The 12,574-nt window shown below is 44.9% G+C and overlaps 1 protein-coding gene and 1 non-coding gene across 3 annotated transcripts in view; one reads left to right on the top strand and one right to left on the bottom strand.

Annotated features, from left to right (window-relative positions):
• Nucleotides 1–3,020: 3,020 nt before the first annotated feature.
• Nucleotides 3,021–12,574, top strand: part of LOC101597476 (nuclear autoantigenic sperm protein) — a 35,783-nt gene continuing 26,229 nt past the window's right edge. The window contains exons 1-2 of one of the 2 annotated variants that reach the window (XM_045150085.1): nt 3,021–3,218; nt 8,931–8,978. In XM_045150085.1, coding sequence (XP_045006020.1) covers nt 3,160–3,218; nt 8,931–8,978 — 107 coding nt within the window. In that variant the 5' untranslated portion in view covers nt 3,021–3,159. The remainder of the gene's footprint in view (nt 3,219–8,930; nt 8,979–12,574) is intronic. The other variant, XM_045150087.1, reaches the window with a different exon arrangement.
• On the bottom strand, nt 9,526–9,657 carry LOC123461313. The gene has a single exon (XR_006637602.1). It is a non-coding gene; the product is annotated as a small nucleolar RNA SNORA2/SNORA34 family (small nucleolar RNA).

The following is a 12,574-nucleotide window of genomic DNA, read 5'->3' on the forward strand; positions in this document are numbered from 1 at the left end:
GTACCTAAACTGCTAAGCCATCTCTCCAACCCTCTTTTTCTTTCTTTATTTATTAGAGACAGACAGAGGAGGGAAGGAGAGCGAGCAAGTGAGAGAGAGAGAGTTAGAATGGGTGCGCCAGGGCCTCTAGCCACTGCAAACAAACTCAATATACATGCACCACCATGCACATCTGGCTTATATGGGACCTGGAGAATCAAACCAGGGTCCTTAAACTTTGTAGGCATGCACCTTAACTACTAAGCCATCTCTCCAGCCCCCTCTTTTTATTATTTATTTGGGGTGTGGGAATCTGTAGCTCAGGCTGGTCTTCAACTTTCTGTGATCCTACTACCTCAGCCTCCCATAAAGGCATGAACCACCACACACAGTGTTTTTTACCCTATGAAATAGGCCAAACTCACTTGACTCACTTACTCACTTAGTGACTCACTTAGTGTTGTTGTGAAGTTAATACTACATAAAATGTGGATGGGGGCTGGAGAGATGGCTCAGCAGTTAAAGATACTTGCTTGAAAGTATAATGGTTTGGGTTTGATTCCCCAGTACTCAGGTGAAGCTAGATGCACAAAGTGGTGCATACTTCTGAAGTTTGTTTGCAGGGACAAGAGGCCCTAGCATGCCCATTCTTATTTTCTCTCTGCTTGCAAATTAATAAATAAAATATTTTCTTCAAGGAGAACTCTTTTTTCTTTCTTTCTTTTTTTTTTTTTTTGAAGTAGGGTCTCACTCTAGCTCAGGCTGACCTGGAATTCACTATGTAGTTTCAGAGTGGCCTCGAACTCATGGTGATCCTCCTATCTCTGCCTCCTAAGTGCTGGGATTAAAGGCGTGTGCCACCATGCCTGGCTAGAGATTTCTTTTTTTTAAATTAAATTAGATTAAATTTTTTTATTATCAACTTCCATGATTGTAAACATTATCCCATGGTAATGGCCTCTCTCTCCCCACTTTCCCCTTTGAAACTCCATTCTCCATCATATCCCCTCACCCTCTCAATCAGTCTTTCTTTTATTTTGATGTCATGATCTTTTCCTCCTATTAAGATGGTCTTGTAGGGCTGGAGAGATGGCTTAGCGGTTAAGCGCTTGCCTATGAAGCCTAAGGACCCCGGTTCAAGGCTCAGTTCCCCAGGTCCCACGTTAGCCAGATGCACAAGGGGGCACACGCGTCTGGAGTTCGTTTGCAGAGGCTGGAAGCCCTGGCGCGCCCATTCTCTCTCTCTCCCTCTATCTGTCTTTCTCTCTGTGTCTGTCGCTCTCAAATAAATAAATAAATAAAAAATTTAAAAAGTGTTTAAAAAAAAAAAGATGGTCTTGTGTAGGTAGTGTCAGGCACTGTGAGGTCATGGATATCCAGGCCATTTGTTTCTTGGGGGAGCATGTTGTAAAGAGTCCTAGCCTTCCTTTGCCTCTTACATTCTTTCTGCCACCTCTTCCGCGACAGACCCTGAGCCTTGGAAGGTGTGATAGAGATATTGCAGTGCTGAGCACTCTTGTCACTTCTTTCCAGTACCATGATGCCTTCTGAGTCATCCCAAGGTCACTGCCATCTGAAAAGAGAAGGTTCTCTACCAAAAGTGAGAGTAGCATTAATATATGGGTATGAACATTAAGAAAAGAGCTTGCTGGGCAGTTTGATAAGCATAGTACTTACATTTAGCCACACAGCAGCAGACATTACACCCCTAGGGCTCATGACTACCCCTGTTTTAAGTTTTCAGTATCAGGGATGTATTCCCTCCCATGGAGTGGGCCTCCAGTCCAATTAGAGAGCAGTTGGTTTCCACCATGACAGATGTGCCACTATTGCACCATTGGCTCATTTGGCCTGACTGGCCAAATCTAAGGCTTGCGGTGTCTACTGTTGAGTATCTTCACTGGTGATTTCTCTTTCACCCATTGAACTGCATGCAGAATGGCTTCTTCCAGCTTTCTGGAGGAGGTTATCAGTTCAGTTCCAGCAAGATTTCTCAGTGGCCTTGCAACCCAAGTATGTGGAGTCTTCAGCAATAAGGTCTTACCATCTATTCCTGGTGGGTAACCAAGGGCCCCTGGCACTGATAATTTTCTAGCAACAATCTAAGGTGTTCCATTGTCCAAAAAAGTATGTTTCCATATGATTTATTTATATCCTCTTAGCTTTTGATTAGCCCTTCCACCTTTCCTTTACCCAATCTAGAGATTTCTTTTTAAAGAGTATTTTATTCATTTATTTATTTGCAAGGAGAGAGAAAAAGAGAGAGGAGAGAGAGGGGGGGGAGAGAATAGGTGCACCAGGACCTGTAGCCACTGCAAACGAACTCCAGATGCATGCACCTCTTTGTGCAAGTGGCTTTATGTGGGTACTGGGGAATTGAACCTGGGTTGTTAGGCACTGCAGGCAAGCATCTCAACCGATGAGACATCTCTCACCAGCTCAAATGAAATATTTTTTAAAATGTGGATAAGTTCTAATGTGAATGGCATCAGCAGATTGGGACAGCCAAAAGGGAAGGTCCTGATGCAGGAAACCAACCATAATTGACTTCACTTTTGAAGTTTGAATCAAGCTGGGTGGTTTTAGCTGTAGCCAATCCTCGATCAGCCTTTTTTGCATCACTAGTTGCTAAGGCCCAGAGGCACGTGCCTCTCTAGTCAGTTCTGGCCGTTGCAGTTGTACTCGTGCTCAGCTCTTGAGTGTCCATCCGTTGCAACTGAGTGGGGTGCAGAAAAAACCCGTTACCTTCTCGGGTGTCGTCGTCAGAAGGAAATACTCGGCTACTCCCTCCACCACCCACAGCACCGCTCCACTCAATGTTGAGGCTGCAGGATGCTGTTATACAGAGATTCCGGGGCTTCTGACGTGACTTGCTATAGAAGCAGGAAGTTCTTTTCTTGAGGGCAGCAGAACCAGGGTACCCAAAGGGCGGGGGGAATTGTCCTTTTACTAGAAAGGTGTTGAGTCCTGGCCCTTTAAACCCGAGGGGGCGGATCCGGAAGTGGATGGGCGGAGCAAGGACCCTCTTATAAAAGGGCCCCGACCGCGCGGGGTCTCCAATCTGCCATTTTCTGAGGCAGAGTCAGTTTGTGGCGTTCCAGGTGGTTGTCTGTGTCTTTTACACAGGCTATCTTCTCCCCCCACCCCGCCCGCCACGGGAGCGCTTCTACCGGGGAAACGATGACCACAGAGTCTACAGCCACTGCTGCCATCGCCGCGGAGCCGGTTTCCGCTGACAAGTAAGCGGCCCAGTGGCTAGCCTGCCTGAGGCTCTGGCCAGTCCGGGATGAGGGTTGTAGACCGGGGGCTCTGCGGGAGGGAGAGGCGGACGGGCGGGACCAGTGCCTCTTCGTGAACCGTGGTTGATGTTCGGAGCTGTCCGCTAGGGGAGAAGCCCCTTAGGTGGAGAGCCCGCGCACTGGTGGTAACGGCAGGCGGCTGGCGCCCCCAGCCCGGCTTCCCGCGGCCGCCATCTTGCCGGGGGCCGCGGCGGCTGTCTCCATCGCATGCCCCTTTTTTTCTCCCTTTCCCGGCCCAGGGCTGCTGGTGAGGAGGCGGGTCCTCTGGCGCCAGTCTGCCCTCACGCCCCCCTCCCTACTCCCGCAGTACTACTAGTGGGCTTCTGTGTTGAGAGTCCATAGACCACCCGAGAATGTGATCCGACAGATTTGGCGCCAAAAAAAAAAAAAAAAAAGCTGGTGGAGCGAGGCCGGACGGCCGGGACCTGGGGGCGGGGCCTCGTGGGCGTGCGCTCGCTTTCAGTCTGGCTCGTGCGGGGGCGGGGCCTGGGGGAGGCGGGAAAAGTCTATTGTTTGGGGTTGGTGGAGCTCTATCCTGGAGCCCAGGACTTCCGCGGTGGTCGGGGGTGATGGGGCTCATTCATACGGTCAGCTCCAGAGAACGAAGGTCCGACCTCCCCTCTAAGCTGAGAAGCGTCATAGACGTGGGGGGGGGGGGAGTCAGAGATATAGTTGTTTCAGGAGGTCATTACCAGAAGCTGTGTGGATCTCTTCTCACTTCCAGCGGTGCTTCCCAGCTGGGTGAATCTGCAATATGGGTGTAGTGTAAGGGATAGGACCCAAAAGAAAACTGCTATGACAGCTGCACAGGCGTCACTCAGAAAACTTATTTTTTTTTGAAAACGACACAGTTGCAGAAAAAAATGCTGTTTTCCATAGAGTAGGTCTGGAAATGTCCCAATCTTATTTTTTTTAAGGGAGACTATCCCCCCCCCCCCACCGTGCACTTGACAAGTCTTACGTAAAAGGAAAAGTTGCTGTAAATTTTCTTTTTCTTGAGGTAGGGTCTCTTGCATAGACTGAACCTAACACTAATTCTGTAGTTCCAGGCTGGCCTCAAGCTCACAGTGACTTGCCTACCTCTGCCTCCTGAGTGTTGGACTTAAACGTGTCCCACTAAGATTTTTTAAAATTTGTTTTTCGAGGTAGGGTCTCACTCTAGTTCAGGCTGTCCTGGAATTTACTATGTAGTCTCAGGGTGGCATGTGGGCCACCATGCCCGGCTGAAAATCCTACTTCTTTATTTGCGAGGAGAGTTAGACAGGATGGGTGCGCTAGGGCATGTAGCCACTGCAAACAAACTCCAGATGAATGTGCCACATTGTGCATCTGGCTTTACATAGGTACTGGGGAATAAAACCAGGGTCATCAGACTTTGCAGGCAAGTGCCTTAACCTCTGAGTCATTTCCTCCAGCCCACCTGTCACCATTTGGTTCCAACTTTCCTATTGGTTTTATGAAAACCTTGGATTGTGAAATAACTCAGAATCACATAGGAACTCCAGTTTTTGGTTTTTCGTGGTAGAGTCTCGCTCTGGTCCAGGGTGATCTGGAATTAACTCTGTAGTCTCAGGATGGTCTTGAATTCATGGCGATCCTCCTCCCTCTGCTTCCTGAGTGCTGGGATTAAAGGTGTGCTTCACCACTCCTGGTGGAACTCCAGTTTTAATTTAATATTTTCTCTCTCCCCGTTGTTTTGATATAACCAAAATAGATTGGGTTTAGGTGTTCTGTTGAATTATAAAAATAGTTCCTTTTTGGGCTGGAGAGATGGCTTAGTGGTTAAGCGCTTGCCTGTGAAGCCCAAAGACCTGGGTTCGAGTCTCAAATCCCCAGGACCCCACGTTAGCCAGATGCACAAGGTGGAGCATGCATCTGGAGTTCATTTGCAGTGGCTGGAGGCCCTGGCATGCCCATTCTCTTTCAATCTCTGACTCTCAAATAAATAAAAATTTTTTTAAAAATTTAAAAATCCTTTTTATGGTGTTTCCTACATAATTGCTTCTGTGTTCCACTAGAGATATCCTCACCCCTCATATACTTAAAAGGCATATGTATTAACCGATTTCTCACAGATTTTCAGGTGTCATCTGTGTGCAGCCAATTATGGTTATTAGTGAAATATAGTCTCCATCCTATCAAGGTTATACACAGGAAATTCTGGATGTGTTTGGGGTGGCCACAATATTTTAATTTTTTCTCGTGATAGGGAGGGTCTCAACACTAGCCCAGGCTGGCCTTGAACTCGGTGATCCTGCTACTCTGCCTCCTGAGTAAAGGTGTGCAATGTCACACCCAGCTAACAAATTGTTTTTTTTTTGTTTTGTTTTGTTTTAAGTATTTATATTTTTAATTTTTTATTGGCAACTTCCATAATTATATACAATAAACCATTAAAATTCTTTCAGTCTCTCCCTTTCCCCTTCCCATCTCCACTCTCCATCATATCTGCTTTCAATTAGTCTCTCTCTCTCTTCTTGGGGGGGGGGCGTTCAAGGTACGGTCTCACTTTAGCCCAGGCTGGCCTAGAATTGACTATGTACTCTCAGGGTGGCCTCGAACTCACAGCAATTCTCCTACCTCTGCCTCCCCAGTGCTGGGATTAAAGGCATGTGCCACCACACCCGGCTCCAGCTGTGTTTTTTAAAAAATAACTTTTTTTGTTTATTTGACAGAGGGAGAGAGTAGGGAGGGAGATAGAGAGAATGGGCACACCAGGGCCTCTAGTCTCTACAAAAGAACTCCAGATGCATGTGCCCCACTTGTGCATCTGGCTTACGTGGGTCCTGTGGAATTGAATTTGGGTCCTTAGGCTTCACAGGCAATCACTTTAACCACTAAGCCATCTCTTTGATTTATTTGTTTTTAACTTTATTTTTGTTTTTCTAGGCAGGGTCTCACTCTATCTAGCTCAGGCTGGCTTGGAATTCACTATATCCTCAGGGTGGCCTCAAACTCACAAGCGATCCTCCTACCTCTGCCTCCCAAGTGCTGGGATTAAAGATGTGTTCCATCATGCCCGGCACTTCATTTCACCTTCCAGCTTTCCATTCTCCTTTGTTAGTCTCTTGAGTACTGGGATTACAGGCATGTTCCGCTCTGCCTGGCTTTTACTTTTTTTAGTTTTTTTGTTGTTGTTGTTGTTTATTTGAAAGTGACAGACAAAGAGTGAGAGAGAGAGAGAATGGGCACATCAGGGCCGCCAGCCATTGCAAACAACTCCAGATGCATGCCCCCCCCCCTTGTGCATCTGGCTTACGTGGGTACTGAGGAATCAAGCCTTGAACCAGAGTCCTTAGGCTTCACAGGCAAGCGCTTAATCGCTAAGCCATCTCTCCAGCCCTGGCTTTTACTTTTAAAAAGAAAGAGAGGGAGAAAGAGATTGGTTATGTCAGTGCCTCTAGCTGCTGCAGATTCCAGGTGTATGTGCCACCTTGTGCATTTGGCTTACTTGAGTTCTGGGGAGTTGAACCTGGGTCTTTTTGCTATGCAGGCAAATACCTTAACTGCCAAGCCATCTTTCCAGCCCTTGGCTTTTATTCTTTACTTCAGAAGTGAAGATGTCAAAATAAAAATAGGTTAATAGATTGGTAGCTCAAAAATCTTTGAGTAAAGGTGAGGAGTTTGCTATTTTTGTTATGGTATTATCTCTGTTGGAGTTTATGTTGGTGCTTAGTATGTTTTATTTATTTAATTTCTTTTTTTTTTGAGGCAAGTCCAATGGACTGGCTGTGTGTGTGTGAGATAGAGAGAATTGACACACCAGGGCGTCCAGCTACTATAATCGAACTCCAGATGCATGCATGACTTTGTACATTTGTGTCTAGCTAATGTGGTTTTTCTAGGTAAGGTTTTTCTCTAGTCCAGGCTGACCTGGAATTCACTTTGTAGTCTCAGGGTAGCCTTGAACTCACAGTGATACTCCTACCTCTGCTTCCCGAGTGCTGGGATTAAAAGTGGGCATCACCACATCCAGCTGGTTTTTTGTTATTGTTAGTATTTTTATTTATTTTCAAGAGAGAGAGAGAAAGACAAGAGAATGGACAGGACAAGGTTTCCACTCAAATAAACTCCAGACACATGTGGTCACTTTGTGCATCTGGTTTCACATGTGTAGGAGGGAGTTGAACTTGGGTCGCTAGGCTTTGTAGGCAAGTGCCCTAACTGCTAACCCATTTCTCCAGCCCCATTTTGTTTGAAATAAGACTAAGATAGGGTGCACTTGGTATGGCACATGTGTCTGGAGTTTGTTTGCTGTAGCTACTGGTTTTGGCACGCCTCTTTCAAAAAGAAAAATTACATATGTTGGATGTGGTGGCACATACCTTTAATCCCAGCACTTGGAAGACAGAGGTAGGATCACCATGAGTTGGAAGACTTAATTTGAGACATTAATGTATGAGTATTAACATTAAGAAAAATACCTACTGGGCAGTTTAGTGAGTATACTGTATATGTATTTAGCCAGACACCCTATGGCTCATGACTTCCCCCATTCATAGGTTTTCAATATCAGACATGTGTTCTGTCCCATAGAACAGGCCTTCAGTCCAATTAGAGAATAATTGGTTTCCCCTATAACAGACATGCCACCCATTGGCTCGTTTGGCCTGACTAGCCAGATTTGAGGTTTGCACTGTCCACTGTAGTTTATTTCTTTCCACTGATAACTTCTCTCTCTTCAGTGGAGCTGCGTACAGCATAGTTTTTTCCAGCTTTCTGCCAGCTGATCTACACAGAGAAGGTTTTTCAGCTCAGCTCTAGCTGGATTTCTCATTTACCTTAGAGCCCAAACATGTGGTGTCTTAAGCAATAAGGTCTTATCATCTATTCCTGGTGGGACACCAAGAACTTTGGTAATGTCCTATGTGCATCAGGGACCTCCCTAGGCAACAACTCACTGGAAGGTGTGCTATCCCTGGCACTGAAAATTTTCTAGTAATCTGTGGCTTTGGGGTATGTCATTGTCCAAAAAAGTAGGTTTCCATTATGACTTATTCATACCCTCTTAATTTTTTTAAAGTTTATTTGTTTATTAGAGAGAGGGAGAGGGAGAGGGAGAGAATGGGTGGACCAGGGCCTCCAGCCACTATAAACAGACTCTAGATACATGTGCTACCTTATGCATCTCACTTACCGGGGTCCTGGAGAATTGAACTGGGATCCTTTGGCTTTGCAGGCAAATGCCTTAATGTCTAAGCCATTGCTCCAGCCCACCCTCTTAAATTTTGATTAACCCTTTCTACACTCTTCACTTAATCTCAGTCCCTTACTCTTGAGTAGTTTTGTTGTTATTTATTTTATTTGTAAGCAGAGAGAGACAAAGGAAAGAGACAGACAGAGAATGGGAATGCCAGGGACTCTAGCCACTGCAAATAAACTCCAGGTGCATGTGCCATTTTTTGCAGTGGCTTTATGTGGGCCCTGGGGAATTGAACCTTGGGGTTGTTAGGGTTTGTAGGCAAGTGCCCTAACTGCTGAGCCATGTCCTCATCCCAGTTATTGAGTACTTTTAGAGGTTAGTTTAATATGTACATGTGTATCAGTCAGAAATGGTTCATATTAGTTATTTTAAACATGAAAACTTTATTCAAGTATATTTCAGAAGTTATTTCCTAGCTTTCAATTTTATTTTTCTTTGCTTTATCATAGAATTGAAGATGCTCCTGCTCCTTCTACCTCTGCAGATAAAGTGGAGAGGTAAGGTTAATTGTATTCATATAATATATGGAATAAGAATGAAGCAATATGACTTGGGGCAGTTATTTGCTTTACTTGGGGTTTCACACATGGTAGTCAAACAGTCCCTTGAGATCTATAAAGAAGCTTTCAGGGATTCAGTGAGGGAGGTGTGTGTGTATGTGTGCATACATCTTTATTGATGTGTGTGGGCAACTGGAAAAAATGTGTCAGTCATACTCTGCCTTTTTCTTTTGGGGGGGGGTTCGAGGTAGGGTCTCATTCTGGCCCAGGCTGACCTGAAATTCACTATGCCGTCTCAGGTTGGCCTCAAACTTATGGCAATCCTCCTACCTCTGCCTCCTGAGTTCTGGGATAAAGGAGTATGCCACAATGCCCAATGGGAGATACATATATGTATAATAATTTTTTCAACAGCTTCCATAATTATAGACAATAAACCATGGCAATCCCCCAATTCCTCTTCACAACTCCATCCCCTCCATCATATTCCCTCCCCCTCTGAATCAGTCTTGCTTTGCTTTTTTTTAAAATCTCTCCACCCTCCAGATGTTACTTTCTAATGAATTGGCCATCACATTTCCAAATTTCTGAAATGGCCAACAGACCATAGAAAGACATTTCTTTAGGCTCCTGTTTGAAACCAGCAGCTTCAGTGCTGGCCTTGATTCAGGGCCAATCTCTTATTTTTTATATCATCATCTTTTCCTCCTATTATGATGGTCTTGTGTAGGTACTGTCAGGCACTGCAAGGTCATGAATATTCAAGCCATCTTATGTCTGGAATATTGCATTGTAAGGAGTCCTACCCCTTTGGCTCTTACATACTTTCTGCCACCTCTTCCACAATGGACCCTGAGCCTTGGAAGGTGTGATAAAGATATTTTAGTGCTGAGCACTTCTGTTGCTTCTCGCTCAGCAATATGGTGCCTTCTGAGTTATCCCAAGGTCACCGCCATCTGAAAAGAGGCTTCTCTACTCAAAAGTGAAAGTAGCATTAGTATATGGGTATGAATATTATGAGAAGTACTTACTGGGCAGTTTGGTGGGCATAATATGTATTTAGGCAGACACCAGTAGACATTACAGCCCTAGGGCTCAATGATTTCTACAGTCTTACGTTTTCAGTATCAGATATGTATTCCTTCCTGTGGAGTGGGCCTCCAGTCCAATTGCACCTGTTGGCTCATTTGGCCTGGCTGGACAAATTTAAGGCTTGCAGTATCCACTGTTTATCTCCACTGCTGAATTCTCTCTCTGCAATGGAGTTGCATGCAGTGTAGTTTTTTCCAGCTTTCTGTCAGCTGGTTTATAGGGTTTTCAGCACAGCTCCAGCAGAATTTGTCAGTGACCTTGCAGCCCAAGCATATGGTATTTTCATCAATAGGTCTTACCATCTATTCCTGGTGGGAAACCAAGAACCTTGGTAATGTCCTGTAATGTTTTAAGTGCATCAAGAACCTCCCAGGCCAACAACTCACTGGAAGGTATCCCCTCCTTGGCACTGAGAATTTTCTAGTAACAATCTATGGCTTCTGGATGTACCATAAGTAGGTTTCCATATGACTTATTCATACCTTCTTAAATTTTGATTAACCCTTCCCCCACTTTTCCTTTACTCAGTCTCTTCTCCTGACCTCACTTAGGCCTTTCTATCCCCAGTAATATGTTGTTCCGCTTACATATCTACAATACTATCTCCTTAAGTCTCCCTTCCATTATATCCCTTTTCTAGCTTACTGGCCTTGGTTTCTGAATTTTATTCCAACTCATGTACAAGTCCAAACATTTGAAGCTAGGATCCACATGAGAGTACGCTGGGCAGTTGGCTTTGTGGGCCTGGTTTACCTCACTAAGTATAATGCTTTCTATCTATTTCCCTGCAAATTTCATAATTTCAGTTTTCCCACTGAGTGGAACTGAGTCCTTTATATAAATACCGCATCTTCATTATCCACTCATCAGTAGAGGTGGCATCTAGGCTGGTTCCCTTTCTTAGCTATTGTGAATAAAATGACAATAAGCATGAATGTGCATGTATCTGTACAATGAGTCCTTAGGATATATGCCTAGGAGTAGTATAGCTGGGCCATATGGTAAATCTATTTTTAGCTGTCTTAGGAACCTCCAAACTGATTTCCATAATGGCTTTACCAGATTACATTTCCATCAACAATGTAGAAGGGTTCCTTTTTTTTTTTTTGGTTTTTTGAGGTAGGGTTTCACACTAGCCCAGGCTGACCTGGAATTCACTATAGAGTTTCAATGTGGCCTCGAACTTGAGGCAATCCTCCCACCTCTGCCTCTTGAGTGCTGGGATTAAAGGCATGAGCCACCACGCCTGGCTTGGGTTCCTTTTTTGTCTGCATACTCACCAGCATTTATTATTTGCTTTTTTTTTTTTTTTTTTTTTTTTCCCCCAAGACAGGGTTTCACTTTGGTCCAGGCTGACCTGGAATTAATTGTGTAGTCTCAGGGTGGCCTCAAACTTGCGGTGATCTTCCTACCTCTACCTCCCGAGTGCTGGGATTAAAGGCGTGCGCCACCACCCCTGGCTCTCATTTGCTTTCTTAATGATTTCTGACAGGAATGAGATCTCAAAGTAGTGTTTTATTTTACTTAATATATATATTGAAAGTGGAGGGGGTGCTGGAGAGATGGCTTAAAGGTTAAGACTTTTGCCTGCAGAGCCTAATTAGGGACCCAGGTTTGATTCCCCAGGACCCATGTATGCCAAACGCACAAGGTGGCAAACATATCTGGAGTTCGTTTGCAGTGGCTAGAGGCCCTGGCGCGCCCATTCTCTCTCTCAAATAGCCATTGCAAAGGAACTCAGATGCATGTGCCACCTTGTGCATCTGGCATACATGGGTCCTGGGGAATCAAACCTGGGTCCTTAGGCTTTGCAGGTAAGTGCCATAACCACTAAGCCATTACTCCAGTCGTCAAAATAATGTTGTTGTTGTTTTTTTGTAGTTTTATTTATTTATTTGACAGAAAGAGAGAGGGAGGGCAGGAGGGAGGGAATGGGTGTACCAGGGCCTCTAGCCACTGCAAACAAATTCCAGACATGTGCACCTGGCTAACATGGGTCCTGGGGAATTGAACCTGAGGTACAAGGATCGCTGAGAGTTGGAGGCCAGCCTGAGAATATATAGTGAATTGGGTCAGCTTGGGTTAGAGCAAGACCCTACCTTGAAAAAAATTTTCCTTTTAATTCTGTTGGCCATTAGCCAAAGCAGGGGTAGGTAAACCTAATGTCCCTTCAACATCTCAAGGATAATGATCTAGAATGGTGGTACATGCCTAATTTGTATTTTAATTTTCTTTTTTAAATTTATTTTTATTTTTATTTATTGATTTGAGAGCTACAGACAGAGAAAGCGGCAGATAGAGAGAGAATGGGCACGGCAGGGTCTCCAGCCACTGCAAATGAACTCCCAAATGCGTGTGCCCCTTGTGTATCTGGCTAACATGGGTCCTGGGGAATCAAGCCTCGAACTGGGGTCCTTAGGCTTCACAGGCAAGTGCTTAACCACTAAGCCATCTCTCCAGCCCCCTATTTTATTTTTTGGTTTTTCAAGGTAGAATCTTGC

The sequence above is a fragment of the Jaculus jaculus genome, chromosome 5 (assembly GCF_020740685.1).
Source record: "Jaculus jaculus isolate mJacJac1 chromosome 5, mJacJac1.mat.Y.cur, whole genome shotgun sequence".
Lineage (NCBI taxonomy): Eukaryota > Metazoa > Chordata > Mammalia > Rodentia > Dipodidae > Jaculus > Jaculus jaculus.